General features: G+C 41.3%; 2 protein-coding genes across 7 annotated transcripts in view; both read right to left on the bottom strand.

Moving 5' to 3' along the window:
• LOC125038880 (triokinase/FMN cyclase-like) overlaps positions 1-14,742 on the bottom strand; it is a 30,843-nt gene extending 16,101 nt beyond the window's left edge. For 2 of the 5 annotated variants that reach the window (XM_047632505.1, XM_047632503.1), the window contains exons 1-11: positions 14,697-14,736; positions 11,236-11,358; positions 9,736-9,829; positions 8,734-8,844; positions 6,181-6,269; positions 5,203-5,298; positions 3,952-4,158; positions 2,940-3,114; positions 1,495-1,727; positions 1,125-1,287; positions 1-56 (exon numbers count right to left, since the gene is read on the bottom strand). The exon at positions 1-56 is cut by the window's left edge and continues 201 nt beyond it. In XM_047632505.1, coding sequence (XP_047488461.1) covers positions 1-56; positions 1,125-1,287; positions 1,495-1,727; positions 2,940-3,114; positions 3,952-4,158; positions 5,203-5,298; positions 6,181-6,269; positions 8,734-8,844; positions 9,736-9,829; positions 11,236-11,334 — 1,323 coding nt within the window. In that variant the 5' untranslated portion in view covers positions 11,335-11,358; positions 14,697-14,736. Of the gene's footprint in view, positions 57-1,124; positions 1,288-1,494; positions 1,728-2,939; positions 3,115-3,951; positions 4,159-5,202; positions 5,299-6,180; positions 6,270-8,733; positions 8,845-9,735; positions 9,830-11,235; positions 11,359-12,564; positions 12,607-14,696 lie in introns of those variants that run through there. The other 3 variants (XM_047632504.1, XM_047632506.1, XM_047632507.1) reach the window with 3 other exon arrangements.
• A 2,285-nt stretch (positions 14,743-17,027) lies between these two features.
• LOC125039179 (angiotensin-converting enzyme-like) overlaps positions 17,028-17,500 on the bottom strand; it is a 42,531-nt gene continuing 42,058 nt past the window's right edge. For both annotated transcript variants that reach the window (XM_047632958.1, XM_047632956.1), the window contains one exon: positions 17,028-17,500. This exon is cut by the window's right edge and continues 1,247 nt beyond it. The gene's annotated coding sequence lies outside the window, so the exon portion shown is untranslated.

The following is a 17,500-nucleotide window of genomic DNA, read 5'->3' on the forward strand; positions in this document are numbered from 1 at the left end:
GGCCAAAAGGGCGGCCGGGTGGGCGGTAGGGAGGTCGGGGAGCTGGTTCGAGATGGCTGGGGGGAGGGAGGGAGGGGGGGAGGGGGAAGAAGAGGATGGTTAATTTTTTAAACATTTTTTTTAAGCTTAAATTTTTAAGTATTTTAAAGCTTAAATCTTAATCAGTTATTTTCAAACTTAAATCTACTTTTTTTTTAAAGCCTAAATACTTAAATATACTTTTTTCTTAAGTCCAAATCTATTTCTTTCAAAAGCTTAAATATAGTGTGCATTTGGCCTAAATATATTTTGTATGCGAGGGTCTACGTAACTATATCTATACGTTTATGTATATCTATTATACATACATATATTTTCTTGCACGCATATTTATTGATACATATGATTTGTTTATAATTATAATAATGAATTTGAACCATTTTCTCAATTAACCTGAAAATCCCATGACCAAGCAAAATAAACACACAAGTAAATATATGAAATCACAATAATGAGGATAATGATAATAAACATTTACTACAAATTTGACTAATCAGATCAGATCCGTTCAAATTTCTTCCAAATTATTATAATTATTTACAAATATGTTTTTCAGTGTCATTCTAACAAGATCAAAGATCTTCCCAACCTGATTTTTTTTTTTTTTTTTTTAATCCTCTAACATCATCTTTTACTTGTAAAAGTCTTTCCAAGCGATAGGATCTCATATTCTTATAATCAGTCACATTCACTTCCAACAACTTCCTCGAAAATACCATTAAAATAATCGGTCTTCCTAAAACATAGTCTCCCTCTGCCAGTCAGAAACAGCAACTGGATCCCCTAGAACCTCTATAAACCAATTGAACGTTTCCTTAAAATTTATCAACCAACCAGAACAAGTCACTCCCAGAAAACCTAGGCCCTATGAGGAGCTATGACCAAGCAGAACCATCCAGATCTCCCCAGGCCTTAGCAGTGAATTAGGAGCTGTCTCAAAAAAGGCAACCAATCAGGAGCAATCGCTGCCTTCTTTGGAAACATTATAACCAACGGAATGCTCCTTCAAAAGTGACTAACCACTCATAGCCACTCTGTTCCCTAGCTATTCCATGCTACGTAACCAATGACAAGCTGGGACTGACCTCGGATCCCAAGAAGCAAGGTGGTACCACAGTCACCATCGCCGCAACCCGAGTCGAGGGTGTTTAGAAGCTCCTCGTGCTGAGGAACTTTTGCCACAAGTGATTCCAGACATGCCCTTAGGGCCTGGGCATGGGCAGGGTCATTCAGGGTGTAGCTGCTCCTCTGGGGATGGAAGTATTAGTAACAAGTAAATAAATATACAACCATAAAAACACCCAGCTCAATAACACTATCAATAATCATACTAATAACACTGTCAAAGTAAATAAAAACATAACATAAATATCGATATTACTGATAACAATACTTTTACTAATCATGATACCAGCAAAATCAGCAACAGTACTGATAAGAATACATCTGACCCACCAGTGCTTCTCGAGCAGACAGGTTGAGATCGTACTCAGGCACACTAAATGCCTCATCCTTGCCACCCTCATGAATTATGGGTGTCGGCCAGGCCAGTGCGGAAGTTGGGGCATCAAGAAGGGTCACCCATGAGGGATCCAGGATTCTCAAGACAGATATGTGTACACCCTTCATGTCCAGACTTGTCATGAGTGATCCTTGGTACACACGGATGGGGTTTACGCCACGCTGTTCTGTGGGTGTGGAAGAGACGGGGAGTGTAAGGATTAAAAAATAAGGAAAGTGATGATAGGGGTGACAGCAAGAGTGATGGAGGAAAGAACAAGATGGAGGAAGTAGTACCAAGAGTTGGGAAAAAGTAGAGAAGGAATTAAAGGGGAAAGGGGGGTGAAAATACGATTATCAGAAACATGCTTATCCCTTTGAGTAAATATCAACTTTATTGCCATGGCAAGTATCATCACACCATAGTTACCAAAATAACTATCAATCCATTACCAGAGGCAATGCTATCCATAATTATATAAGAATGACAATTATAAGAATCATAATTTTTTCAGAACTTTGGAGAGGATGAGGAGAGGGGAAAAGATGTGGGTAGAAGGTTTAAGAGACTTTGTTCTGCCTGACATCTGCTGCCACAATCAACATTAAAACTCCCATTATTTTTAAGCCCTGTACATTCCTAGAGGAAATTCTTAAGTGAGACTATTGGTTTAGTGACCTTGACTTAGACAAACTCTTTATTGGCCTGCTCATCTATTTGTCCTCCAAGATCTCTACTAACACACGACACTCTACTAACAATACTTCACATCCCAGTTTCACTTACACTTCTCTCCATGGATCTGCTACGGCCGAGATTGATGAAGGAAACCAGCTGTGGGGTTTTAACCAGAAAAAAATGGTGGCAGTGGTGGGATGAATTCTACTACTACGGGGATGAATGGACGTGGGAAGTGACAAACCTCTGACAAATTTCTGTATCTTGAAAATGGTTATTGTATATAAATTAATTAAGTGTTGTCCCTGAGATATAACAACTTCACTAAGAGATTCTTTGGAAACAAATTTCACCTCTGAAAGGAGTAATGATTACCGTGACAACAGAACTGTCAAATATGCCGGTAGATGGCTCCCTATGCACAACATATTTTACTTATTTAAGGATTCTACATTTGATAACTATGTAATTTGGAATTTGATATAAATTCAAATACAGGAATACAGTGCAAAAAGTACAGTGCATTTCTAAGAGAGTGACAATGATTGACCATGACATCATGAAATATATGTGCTAAGGCAGTTTAAGACGGGTTACTGTATAGACAATTTGTTCCCTACAAGTCATGAAAAGACAGGGCTTTGTTGTATGAGAGAGAGAGACAGAGAATGGTAACAAGGAAGAGATTTGGACAATAACGAAATAATTTCAAATCCCTTACTAAGCTGCATCACAACTTCCCTCCTCAGGATGCCCATTTCCAGTTCCGAAGTGCACCCGAGATTGTTCACGATGACTGCCACCTCATCTCCCTTCTGCAGATCAAGACGTGTCTCTGAATCCTCCCTCGTCAGGTTGTCCAGGAGCGTTTCCATCACTTGAGATGCTGTTCCCGCCTAAAAGGTGTGAGAAAAATGTGATTGGTTACAAGAAGCATCACCGCTTGGAAGAGAAAGAGGGGGATGAGAGTATGATTATCAGAAACATGCTTATCCCTTTGAGTAAATATCAACTTTACTGCCATGGCAATTATCATCACATTATAGTTAACCCAATGGCGCCGGGGAGTGGATACATGGACGAATGGATGGATAGAGTGATATATAGAGGGAGAGACAGATAGATAGAAAGATAGATTGAGTGATAGCCATGGGCATAAGGATAAGTCCGATATGCGAAGCTGAGCTTCGCCCGGGCTATGCCAATGAGGGGAGCCCGGCCTGTGTCGACTAATGTCGACTCGGTAACGTGTGTCAGCTGGTGCTGATTCGGCTTAGTCCTTACCCGCCGTGGTGCCCAGTCACAGCAGTAACCTCCAGGCGACAATTGCAACTTCTCGCGCCTGGGCGGGGCGCGAACCGCCGACCCCTCGGATGAGAGGACGGCACGTTACCACTGTACTAGCCCGGAGGCTAGCCATGGGCAGAGCAGCACCACTGGTTCAAATAGGGCGGTACTGGTACTAATAGAGTGATTGGCTTAGAAAGAAGGAATGCGACTGGACATGTGAGTTATTGGGTAGCTAAAAGCAAGACACAAACAAGGATTGGCTAAGAGAGGAAAGACATAACTGGCTGAAAAAGTTGGATATAACGATTGAGGTGAAAGTATTTAAAGACCTAACAGCAAAAATCAAGCCATGCAGTGACTGGTTGAAAGAGATAAGTTAATTAGCCAAGAAAGTGAAACGGATATAATAAACATCTTTGTGCGAATGTATTCAAGCAGCTCACCTTTATAGTGGCTGCCCCTTTCTCGCCATGCACCCCGAGGCCCAGCTCCAGCATGCCTTGGGGCACTGTGAAGAGGGGCTTCGGTGCCCCCGGCATCTGGCACGCACTGGCAGCAAAGCCAATAGTTCCCATGGCACTACCGAGCTTGTGGCATGTCTCCAGGGCTTGGTCCAGCGTGGCACCTGCCTGGACCATGGCGCCCACGATCTGACGGCGAAGAAGACGAGAGTCGCCATTAACCCGTCCGGGTTTTATCGTCATTGTATTTTTTCTCTCCTTGTTTTGGCTTATGATTGTTTTTCATTTTTTTCTAATACTTGATGCTTGATCTTACTATTGCTCTTTTGGGATCAATTAAAATTGTTATCGTCATATTTTATTATTATTAATTGTCACTGACTTAATATTATAACATGTCCTTATCATTCGGTGTTACCCTTTCATTACAAATATCATAATTCAAGAACATGATATAAAAAGTGATAATTATATTCCACTGTTATTCTATGTTTGCTGATAATAACATCATTGATTCTATCATTTGGAAATACATTATCATGCGTCATTACCATTCAAGGTCACTGCTAACATGCATACCTCGGCTAATAACCTAACCTCTTCTGCCTGCTCTCGACGCCTTGTTTTACCACCAGAAAACATGTACCTTGTATGCGAGCTTGTACTCATCCACCTGTTTCATCTTTTTATGTGGCCTGCCCCCTCCCTCGTTCCTTTTATCACCCCCCTCCCTCCTCTCCCCTTCCCTTACTTCCTCTCTCCCCTTCCCTTACTCTCTCCTCTCCCTCCCTCCTCTCTCCTTCCCTTCCTTCCTTCCTCCCTCCCTCTCTCCTCTCCCTCTCTCATCTCCCTCTTCTCCCTCCCTCTCTCCTCTCCCTCCCTCCTCTCCCTCCCTCCTCTCCCTCCCTCTCTCCTTCCCTTCCTCCCTCCCCTCCTCTCCCCTTCCCTCCCTCCCTCCTCGCCCTCCCCTACCCTCCTCTCCCTTCCTCCCTCCCTTCCTCCCTCCTTCCCTCCTCTCCCTACCCTCCCTCCCTCCTGTCCCCTACCTTCCCTCCCTCCTTCCCTCCTCTCCCTTCCCTCCCCTTCCCTTCCTCCTCCTCTCCCCTTCCTTCCCTCCTCTCCCCTTCCCTCCCTCCCTCCTCTCCCCTCCCCTCCTCTCCCCTTCCCTCCCTCCCCTCCCTCCTCTCCCTCCCTTCCCTCCCTCCCCCCTCTCCCCTTCCCTCCCTCTCTCACCTTCAGCACAAACAAAGTGCCACAGAGGCCCCTTCTGCCAGCGGTGCCTGTAACCCGGGCGAGAGCTGAGTCGTCACCGCTGACATACATCCCCACCTGAAAGAGAGGCGAGGCAAGGGGGTTTAGATAGATAGATGGAGGGATAGAGAGAGGCGAGGAAGTGGCTTTAGATAGATAGATGGAGGGAGGGATAGAGAGAGAGATGGATGGGTTGAGTGGTAGTTGGATGGATGGATGGATAGATTGAGTGGTAGATGGATGGAGGGATAGAGAGATGGATGGAGGGATAGAGAGATGGATGGATGGAATGACGGGTAGATGGATGGAGGGATAGAGAGATGGATGGATGGATAAAAGGAGGGATAGAGAGATGGATGGATGGGTTGAGTGGTAGTTGGATGGATGGATAGATTAAGTGGTAGATGGATGGATGGATGATGGATTGATTGAGTGGTAGATGGTAGATGGATGGATGGATGGATGGATGGGTTGAGTGGTAGTTGGATGGATGGATGGATAGATTGAGTGGTAGATGGATGGATGGAGTGATAGATATAGTCATAGATAGAGAGAGAGACAGATAGATAGAACATTAGATTGAGTGATGGATGGAAGAAGAGATGGATAAACAAACTGATAGATGTTTTGACTAACCGGTTGACAGATCGACATAACTCTATCAAAAGAATAACGCAGATCCAATAATAAACTGACAAACAGATTACATAGATATCCTAGAGGGAGAGACAGATAGATAGAAAGAATGACTGAGTGATAGATGGATGGAAGAAGAGATGGATGGAAGAAGAGATGGATAAACAAACATATATATTTTGACTAACCAGTTGACAGATCGACATAACTCTATAAAAAGAATAACGTAGATCCAATAATAAACTGACAAACAAACAGATTACATAGATATCATCAGCACCCTACCCCACCCCCACCCCCCACCCCCAAAATAGGCTTCCTCACCTTCATACCGGCGGCCCGACAGCGCTCAACCGCCAGCCCGAAATTCACTCGATCCCCAGTGTAGTTGAAGATCACCACCAACACGCCATCTGGGGGAGGGAGAGAGGGAGGGGTAGGGGGGGAGGGAGAGAGGGAGGGGTAGGGACGGAGGGAGGGAGGGAGGGGTGGGGGTGGGGGTGGTGGAGGTAGAGGGGGAGGGAGGGAGGGAGGGGTAGGGGGGTGGAGGTGGTGGTGGAGGTGGAGGTGGAGGTGGTGGTGGAGGTAGAGAGGGAGGGAGGGAGGCAGGTGGGGGTTAGGGGGAGGGAGGGAGGCAGGTGGGGGTGGAGGTAGAGGGGGAGGGAGGGAGGGAGGGGTAGGGGGGTGGAGGTGGGGGAGGGGGTGGAGGTGGGGGTAGAGGGGGAGGGAGAGAGGGAGGGGGAGGGGATGGAAAATGGTGGTGGAGATGGTGGGAGAAGGGGGAGGGGGAGGGGGAGTGGAAGGAAGAATCAGAAGAGATTGAGAGATTGTTTATACAAGAAAGCAAAGAAAGAAAGAATGAAGGAGAAAGAAGAGAGAAAGAAAAAGAAAGAAGAAAAAGAAAGAAAGAAAGAAAGAAAGAAAGAAAGAAAAGAAAGAATGAAAAAGAAAGGAGACAATGAAAGAAAAGAAAACAAAAGAAAAAGAAGAAAAGGAAAAGAAAACAAAAGAAAAAGAAGAAAAGGAAAAGAAAAAAAAAAAGGAGAAGCGAAAGAAAAGAAAAGGAAAAGAAAAGAAAGAAAAAAAATGGGTATATGTATGTATATATATGTATATATACACATATATACATATACATACGTACATTACAGAAGAAATTAAATGAATATGAAATAAACACATATATAGAAATGTATTGCCTACTGACTAAGAACAAGGAAAACAGCAAACAAGTAAATCAACCACAACCTTCTTACATAATTTCGATCTTGCAATTTTCACAAAAATATTTTATTTTTCTTCTTTTTTTATCAAGGCTATATCAAGAACAACAAATGGATACGTGTATTTGTGAATATCGATGTATCTCTTTACCGCATTATCCAACCACCATCATCATTTCATCATCATTTGGGAGCTAACGCCGGCGGGGGCGCATAGCCGCATCCACCCTACGCTTCCACCTTCGAGGGTCCCTCACGGCGAACCGCCAGGTAGGGGCCCGGCCCATCTCTAGCTCCTCACGATAGGATTGATCGATCTGCCCAAGCCACGACTTCCTCGGTCGTCCCACAGGCCTCCTCCACCCAGGGTAGTCTCGGACAGAGACAACCTGGTGGACAGGGTCATCCTGCGGGAATCGAGCCAAGTGGCCGTAAAGCCTGAGTTGGCGATCGCGGATTGTGCAAGTAACAGTCTCACGGTGCAACTGCTGGATGGACACATGGTCCCGCCAACTGTACCCCATGATCTGGCACAAGGATCTGTTACAAAAACCATCAAGACGCGATTTCAAGGGACAAGTTAACGTCCAGGTTTCACTACCATACAGTAAAACTGGCAGTGTCAGGGCCTTGAAGACATGTAGCTTGGTCCTTCTGCACAGGTACAGGCTTCTCCAAATACTCCTGCTGCCAGGCCAATCACTCGACTGACTTCCTGGTCTGACGGCCCAGAGTCATGAACTGCACTACCAAGGTATATAAAGGTCTCTATGACCTCGATGTTTTCACCGCAAGCACGAACCGACTGCACAGGGTCTCCTAGTAGGCCCAGGAGACCTAGAGCCCCAGGGGCTTCACTTCATTACTAAATGCATCAAGAGCCGCCACTAGGGTTTCTAGAGATTCAGACAGAATAGCATCATCATCAGCAAAGTCAAGGTCTGCAACCTTGATATTGCCCAGGGCACGATTAGTGCGCGTGGCTACACTGGTCGGGCCGCAGCGATGGCCACCATCTCCAGGGAGTAGCCATAGCCATCTCCAGCAGACTTCAACCCTCGGTAGTAGAGGTCACTCCAGTCGATGAGCGTATTATGGTATTGAGACTGAAGCTTACATTTGGCTTCATGTCTGTTGTTGCTGTATACGCTCCTACGGATGTATCTAAAATTGAGATGAAAGAGATCCAACCACCAACCTGCCTGAATTACCCAATCACCTTATCTGGATAATCCAACGCAGCCTTGCCTAGATTATCCAAGCACTAGCCTACCTGACTTATTTACCCACAGTCCTAGCTAGGTTATCCATCACTCTAAATGTATTATCCAACCATCATCTTACCCGGATTACCCAACTCACACCCTACCTGGATTATCCAACCAGTCCTACCCGGATTACCCAACCTTATCCTACCCGGATCATCCAACCACCGTCCTACTTGAATTATGCAACCACCTTACCTTACATACAGTTAACCTAACCTTATCCTACCTGAATTATCCAACCTTATCCTACCCGAATTGTCCAACCTTATCCTACCCGAATTATCCAACCTTATCCTAAAATACCCAATCAGAGTCCCACCCAGATTACCCAACCGCCATGCCTACCCGAATTATCCTTCCCCCCGGATTACCCAACCATATCCTACCTGGATTATCCTTCCCCACAGCCGTGATGGCCGCGGCGATGGAGGCGGGGGGCGGGGAGGTGAAGACGGACCCCGCTACAGCAGCCGCCAGCATCCCCTCGCCGACGTAGCCTGGAATGGGCAAGGGGAGTGAGAAAGGGGGGGAAGGGGGTTGGGGAAGGGGGTTGGGGAAGAGTTGGGGAAGAGTTGGGGTGGGTGGGGCGGGGGGAGGAGGGCAAGGGGAATGAGAAAGGGGGGGAAGGGGGTTGGGGAAGAGTTGGGGAAGAGTTGGGGTGGGTTGGGCGGGGGGGAAGAGTTGGGGTGGATGGGGCGGGGGGGGAGGAGGGCAAGGGAGTGAGAAAGAGGGGGAAGGGGGTTGGGGAAGGGTTGGGGTGGATGGGGCGGGAGGGGGGGTGAATGGGTAAGGGAAGTGGGAGGGAAGTGGGGTGGGGTGTAGGGAAGGACGATGGAGGAGGAGCGAAGGAAAACATCATTAATAAATGAATAAATACAAGTTGAGCATGTACACACACACACACACACACACACATATGCATATACATACATACATACATACATACATACATACATATATATATAAAGATATATATATGTGTGTGTACACAAACACACACACACACACACACACATATATATATATATATATATATATATATAGTGAGAGAGACAGTACTGTAGTACACTCAGGTTTTCTTTTTATTAAGACGGAGACAACCTGATAGGTCGGTGATCACTAATGGCAGGTTGAAATGATAACGACTTAATGACTGTCAAGTTGGTTATGCTCGTTTGCAGCTTGCCAGTTTGTTAGCAACTCTTGGTGACGATTATTATCTGAAATACAATACATTACTCGACCCTAATGCATTCAACTAACCATCAACCAACCTCTCACGTATCCCTCCGCCTCGACCCAAACAAACAAACAAAAGCACATCAACAACAAAGACAAAAAAACAAAAAAACAAAAAACAGGAGATTACTTCGACGGAACACTCTTACCTGCGGCGAAAGGCTCGTGCCCGGACCCTCCCCCCGTGACAATTGCGACCCCCTTGCGCCGGCCAGTCAGCCACGCGCGCTCGACCACCACGCGCTGGAAATTCCGGGAGAGGACTTGGGTTAGAGTGGGAGATGAAGGGAGGAAGGGAGGAAGAGAGGAAGGGAGGAAGGGAGGGAGGGAAGGGAGGGAAGGGAGGAAGGGAAGGGAGGAAGGGAGGAAGGGAGTGGAGGAAGGGAGTGAAGGAAGGGAGGAAGGGAGAGGCACAGACCAAAACGGGGATTTTGGCGGGGTGGTTTAATCAACGGAAGACAAACGGGCTGATATCATGCTAGAACCAGGCCATTCAACTGCTGCTAGATTAAGATTTCCAGAATTTGTCTCAAAAATGAATTGTTTTCCAAAAAAATTAAATTCGTCTATGATCGACCTGGTTTTGTCACAGACTGTTGCAAGGGCCTGAATGGGGTTTCGAAATTAGTATACCAACATACACATCTGCATTATTTTTTGCAGAGAGAAGTCCCATTTGTATTTGCCAATGTAAAAAAAAAAAAAAAAAAAGCACCAGACCATCAGTGGTCCATTTAAAAGATACATACTATTCAAATGAGCATGTACAATACAGACATATAAGATCAGAAGCAGACATGCAAGTAGAACAACGAAGGGAAGTACAGGAAAACACATGAATATGCCGAAGGCCTTTTCGCATTTACTGTTGCCTCAGGCCCTGACGAAGTAGTAAATGCGAAAAGGCCTTCGGTATATTCGTGTGTTTTCCTGTACTTCCCTTCGTATTTCTACTTGTAATGTGTTCGACATGAATTCCACACAAGCAGACATACAAATGAATATACTGTAGAATCATAATATAACATATAAATCATGTTTGTTTAATCCCACTAATGCCACAAGATAGATAGATTTTCCTCTTGAATCTACACAAGGTCTCTCAATGTAATGGATTAAAGGACAACCTGTTCCCTTATTTTCCAGAAAACGATATTTCGAAGATGTGAATTTGCTTTTAAAATGGTGTCAAACTGCCCATATACAGAAATCATTCTTGATCTCACATAGATATTTTACCTGTAACTCTTTCTCCAGTAGATTTTAATCACACAAACATTTAAATATATCTTTGTCGAGGTTACACCTGCAGAGAGATACTAAGAATAGTATACACTATAGTCTCCTCAGCCTAGTGTTTAACAAACGCGCTACAGAAACTACGTGCAGAAGGCTAGTACTATGGTTCATTGTGAACGGCTGTCAGGCTGCGGCGCTATGTAAACAAAAGGAAACACGCGCACACACACGCGCGCACACACACACACACACACACACACACACACACACACACACACACACACACAACACACACAACACACACACACACACACACACACACACACACACACACACACACACACACACACACACACACACACACACACACACACACCATCTATCTATGTGTGTATGTAGATAGGACAAACCTGTTCCGGCAGGAGAAGGAGACCTGAGTTCCCGGCCATCAAGCCTTCCAGGGCCTCGTCGACACATCGCTCGCTCGTGTTGATTAGCTGGGTCGTCATATCGCTAACTCTGCCCGCACGAATCTGAGGTTCAGAAGTCCTTTGGAATTAGAGGGCGTGGAAATAGTGTCTTGCAACTAAGAATAAGTATATGGAAAAAAAAAAAAAAGATATAGTATTTTAAATAATGTAATATAGTTTGTTGATCAGTTATGTCGCCTTTGGAAGTAGAGGGTGTGAAAATAGTAAGTGTCTTGCAACTAAGAATAAGTATATAGAAAAAGAATATAGTATTTAAATAATGTAATATAGTTTATTGATCAGTTATGTCGCCTTTGGAATTAGAGGGCGTGAAAATAGTGTCTTGCAACTAAGAATAAGTACATAGAAAAAAGATATAGTATTTAAATAATGTATTATAGTTTATAGCTGGGTCACACTAATGTTACAAACTCTGCTCCTACAGACCTTGAATCTGGAGGGAGTGAAAAAATAGTGTCTCCTGCTACTAAAAAAAAGTATAAACATAATTTTTTAATAATGTAATATAGTTTGTGGGTTGTACTTGGTGTTAGTAAAGCCAATTCTGTAGTCAGTATTAAACATTCTTGTATGCTTTCAAAAATTAATTTAAATGGAATTTCTTACACTTGTAAATTATTCAGCTAAATTGCATATATAAAAACTATATATTACAATTTTATTTTGCCTTGTTATACCATACCATTTCCGTTCCACAAATTTTGGGTACACTTAGAAATAACAAATTATGAACGGTTTTCAATAATCACAAAACAATATTTTCTAGGCGTTACTTCAGATTACAGTGATATACGTCAGTGTTCAGTATATCTGCAAGTAAAATGATTCGCTAAATATTACAGAAATGACGGACTTTTAAGCAAATGAACAGTGAAATAAAAGATTACCCAAGATATCCCTTCTACACACACACACACACACACACACACACGCAGGCACACACACACACACTCATAGACACACACACACACACACTCATAGACACACTCTCTCTCACACACACACACACACACACACACACACACACACACACACACACACACACACACACACACACACACACATACACATACACACACTCTCTCCCTCTCTCTCTCTCACACACACACACACACACACACACACACACACACACACACACACACACACACACACACACACTCATAGACCCCCCCCCCCCCCCCCACACACACACACGCACACAACCCTTCCACCCCACCCCGCCCGATGCCCAAATAGCCAAGTTACCCTTCAAGACACTCCTCCACTTGGACACTTTTCTCACGACACTGACTCGAGGGAAGGAGAGAGGTGAAGATGCTCCCGAATGGATGCTTATCTACGAGATAAGACCGAGATAAAAAGAGTCGGGAACGATCTTGGCTTTGGATATTTATGGGGGTGTTTGGGTGAAGAGGAAACGATAACGAAAGAAAATGAATAATAATGATAATAATGAATTCAGTAAATAGATAAATAGACAAATGTGATTGAAGAAAATGTATTTTATATTTGACGTTGTATAATAAGATTTAGCCTATTTTTTTTCTCCTTTAATATTTACTTTCATGATCTTATTTATGATTTTCTCCATTACGTGTTGAAGCCGAGACTGAGACCTTTCCTCCGCATCTTCAGCGCTCCAGCAAAGGCCAACAGAACTCCGCCCTCCCGTATATAATGTAGTTTTAGTGTAATTTATTTGTGGCTTTGTTATAAATTTTAGATCAAATAATATTTAAAAGTCCGGTTATTGAATGTCATTTTTTCTAATTTGTGACAGTTCGATAAACATAAAACTGAGCTTTGGCCAATGAAGCACTTCGTCTATCATTAAAATTATCATCATTATTGTCGTAGTTGTTGTTATTGTTATTGTAGGATATGTATTTGTGGTCAGACCCGGATTCCCAAATATAGACTTCCTAGGCTAAAGCTTAGGGCGTTAGTATATGTAAATTGTTAAATAATCTGGTACTTATTATATTTTTGTTCCAGGTCGCACCAACCTGTGTCAGCAGTTACGGAGGCGCCATTCATAGTAACAGCGTGTTGTCCTGCACATTAGAACACCCATCGACAATCTACACAAGTGGTTTCGAAAATGTTTATCTTTAAACATAAACTAGGAGCTATTTATCTAATTATTACCATTGCCTTAAGAATTTTCCTTTGTACACTATCAAGAAACTGTATTCTTTTATTTACTTGAAAGTTTTCTGCCGCGACAACCTCTAAGGTCATTAGCGGCGTTCAACCAACTGTAAAAGCAGAATGGACGTTTTCTTCTTAAGGATGAAGAAAAAAAAAGCTTGAGGTCAACGTTATATACATAAAAAAAAATATTGTTGCCGTACTCGTAAATTGAATATGACCTCACAAAATCCCTGACTGCTGATGTCATAAACCCGACAGCTAAGCTTTAGTCATGCCTGCAAACTCTAAACTTTAAGGCAATGTTTAATTATCAATACCCTGATTTTTCTGAATAACTGAACGAGGCCAGTGACATTACCCATCACACACACACACAAAACAACAACAACAATAATAATAATAATAATAATAATAATAATAATAATACATGATTGAATAGATAAATATTTACGCGCGCGCGCGCGTGTGTGTGTGTTTGTGTGTATGTGTATGTGTGTGTGTGTGCGTGTGTGTGTATCTGTTATATATATATATATATATATATATATATATATATTAATACTATATATTATATATTATATATATTAAATACTATATATTATATATATTACATATATATTAAATACTATATATTATATATATTACATATATATTAAATACTATATATTATATATATTACATATATATATTGTGTGTGTATTATATATATATTATATTTTTTATACATAATATATACACACTATATATATATTTATATATATTTAGTGTATGTGTAATATATAAGATCAAAACACAAAAAGATATGGACATAACTAAAATAAACTTTTTGTAACACTATTTTCAACGTTTTGTCACTATACCTTTAGGATTTAACTTGCAGTGTCATCATTCCATTAGGATATTCATCGTACCACCTATATTAACACGCCAAATCATAGCACAAGGAAGTATATAGATATTACCTTATATAGGGCAATGGACACATTTAGGAACAAACATCTTCATGAACAGGAAACTAATGATGTTTGTTATTAAATGCAGCAAATTTAATTTTTGTTCTAATGTACTTACACAACTAACCATCAGCTTACACGAAACCGTACGAACAATGATAGGTTATATGCTATTCAAATGGTTCAAACATCATACAGCAATGCAAATAATATCGTAATAATACCTTAGTAAAGGTGAAATGCACTGAATTATACCTAAACAAACCTTACCGTAACATCCGAACAGTCGAAGTGTCTCGAAGAAAATGACCTTGAGATTCGGACAGGGCGTGAGTTGCCAATTATGGACATGATCATTTATTTATTTACTTTTCAAGGACGAAGACTCGCTCACTCTTTGATTTATGAACGAAAATAATACTGATATCAATATGAGGGTATAGGGGGCTTTGTAATGTTAAATAGGTGGTTGATAATGGCGAATGGAAACGGTTTCTGTTATTAGTGTCTGAATATTGGTAGTTGGAAACGCATGATCGAGTTCGTTAAGGACAGATTTACTTGTTCGAATACGTGTCAATGTAATTATATGTGTATTAACGATTGCATTAACACGTTTAGAAGCTATTGTTGGGCAACACGTAAATATGTATACATGTAGGCCTATATGTTATGTATGTGTATGTGTGTGTAAGTATGTATATATGTGTGTATATGTATATATATATATATATATATATATATATATATATATATATATATATATATATATGTGTGTGTGTGTGTGTGTGTGTGTGTGTGTGTGTGTATTAATACATATATACACACAAATATATATACACACAAATATATATATATATATGTTATATATATGTATATGTATGTGTGTATATATACACATCTATATGATATATATTATTTATATTTCATACACACACATACATATATATGCATATATATATATACACACACGCACACAATATACACATATACATATATATATCCTAATACATATATACATATACATATCGTAATGCATATATACATATACATATCCTAATTCCAGTGGGCAAAATATGCATTCAAATTATTTTAAGTTCTTAAATTCTGTCATTTTACAGGGCAGTGTAATGCAAGACTTTGTCTGCCTGAAGCATTCCACCTCAGTCTTGTATTTTTTAATGTTACTAATCTGGAACTTTTCCTGGTACATTTTCTTTACATATGAGACGTTAAACATTTGTGAGAATTATTTACGTGTATACTTATGTTCTAATTTGTGAGTATTCGTGTATCTGTACCTGTATGCAATGACCTGTGCTTGAATAGCTATAGGATTTTGTTTTACCCTCATTTCATTTTACGACTTTGAGCCATACTGGTTCTCGAGAACAAATAGAGGCTCGGGGAAAATTGACAAATTGGCACTTCTCGCCATATGCATACAGCCTGATTGAGCGAGAAAAAATGCGATTTGCATGCCTTTGCTTTTCATGTTGAAGTGATGCCTGGGTGAGGAGTCAGTTGGACGAGGAGACCTGGGTAACAGCTAAAGAATTGATGGAAAAGGTGCCTGAAGTCCTGAAATACGTCAGTATCTCGACAGTTCATTAGGTTAGTTCGAAGCGGTTGGAGTAAAAGCGAAGCAAAGGATTCGTAGGTGTGCTTTGCCCCGGAATCATGAGGTTCGGGATACTGTGCAGTGAAAATCCTCTGGTCAGATGGAGAACCGTTCTACGTGGGCGAGAGCAAGGGTATGAAGGCAGATACCTACTGCGTCATCAGGCGACCCTGACTTAGGCAACGAGCATTCAGCACTCCCGTTTCCGTATGGTATGGACGATACCCCGAGCCACACATCAAGAGCGGTGAAGAAGGAACCGTCTGACAGTCATGTGGAGTTCACGAAGGACTGGCTCGATCAGATCCCTGATATGACCCCAATGGAAACTTCTGAAGGCTTACATGTAGGCATAATTTCGTAAGGAAGATTCCTCTGCTGTCACGAGGCTGGCAAGAAATGCCAACCTTTCACAAGGAACACCTAACTGATTCCTCGTCCCGTCTGGAAAAAAAAGTCATTAAGGCCATTGGCTTCCCAATAAAGAAGTAGCATTTCATTTCGGAATTATGCTACCTGCAAAATCACAAATAAGACTCTTGTGAAGCATGTTTCGAATTCCGAGTCGAGATCCCTTATAACGTGACCCTTGATGCCAAGGTTCAGAGTGTTTCGAAGCTTCATCCATGGCCTTTGTCCGTGAGCGTCCACATGTCTAAACTTTCTGTTGCGTTTGTGGAATTGAAAGGATAATGAAATAAAGCATGCCAGGTTACTTAAAGATAAAAGAAAGATTACCTCTATTTTATATTTCCTAAAAAAGTGTATTAATCACAGGATAAATGTTTATTTTACTTCTTATTTCATATTGTTTACAAATTAATTCCATCCAGAATAATGTTCATAATATGTAGTTTATTTCTTTTTATGGCTAAAAGGACAAACATTTGATTGCCTATGACAACCTGATATAATTTTGCTATGATGTTAATTTCATATACTTTTCTATCTTCGAAAAAGAGAGATAAGGAAAGTAAGAGTTTTTTTAGGAATAAAACTTTATTATAAGAAATGGCAAAGTTATCAATACATATTATTAACAGTTAGATCCCCTGTTAGCACTGCAAACAACCGGTCAACCGAAATAATAATTATAATAACCAAAAATGTGGCAGGAGTAATAGTTCTAATAACAATGACAACAATAGTAGTAGTAGTAGTAGTAGTAGTAGTAATAATAATAATGATAATAATAATAATGATGATGATAATGATAATATTGATAATAACAATAATAAGGATAATAATAATAACATAATAATAAGGATGATAATAGTAACACTATTGATAATGATAATCATCATTGATAATAATAACAGCGATAACAATTGTAATGTTAATAACAGCAACAACAAACCATGATATAAAAATCTGAAATTCTATATATGAATGTAACTGAAAAAAAACGACGCTAAACAATGAAAAGAAAAGAAAATAACCAGCATTTTGCTCA

The sequence above is a fragment of the Penaeus chinensis genome, chromosome 26, assembly GCF_019202785.1.
Source record: "Penaeus chinensis breed Huanghai No. 1 chromosome 26, ASM1920278v2, whole genome shotgun sequence".
NCBI classification, from domain to species: Eukaryota; Metazoa; Arthropoda; class Malacostraca; order Decapoda; family Penaeidae; genus Penaeus; species Penaeus chinensis.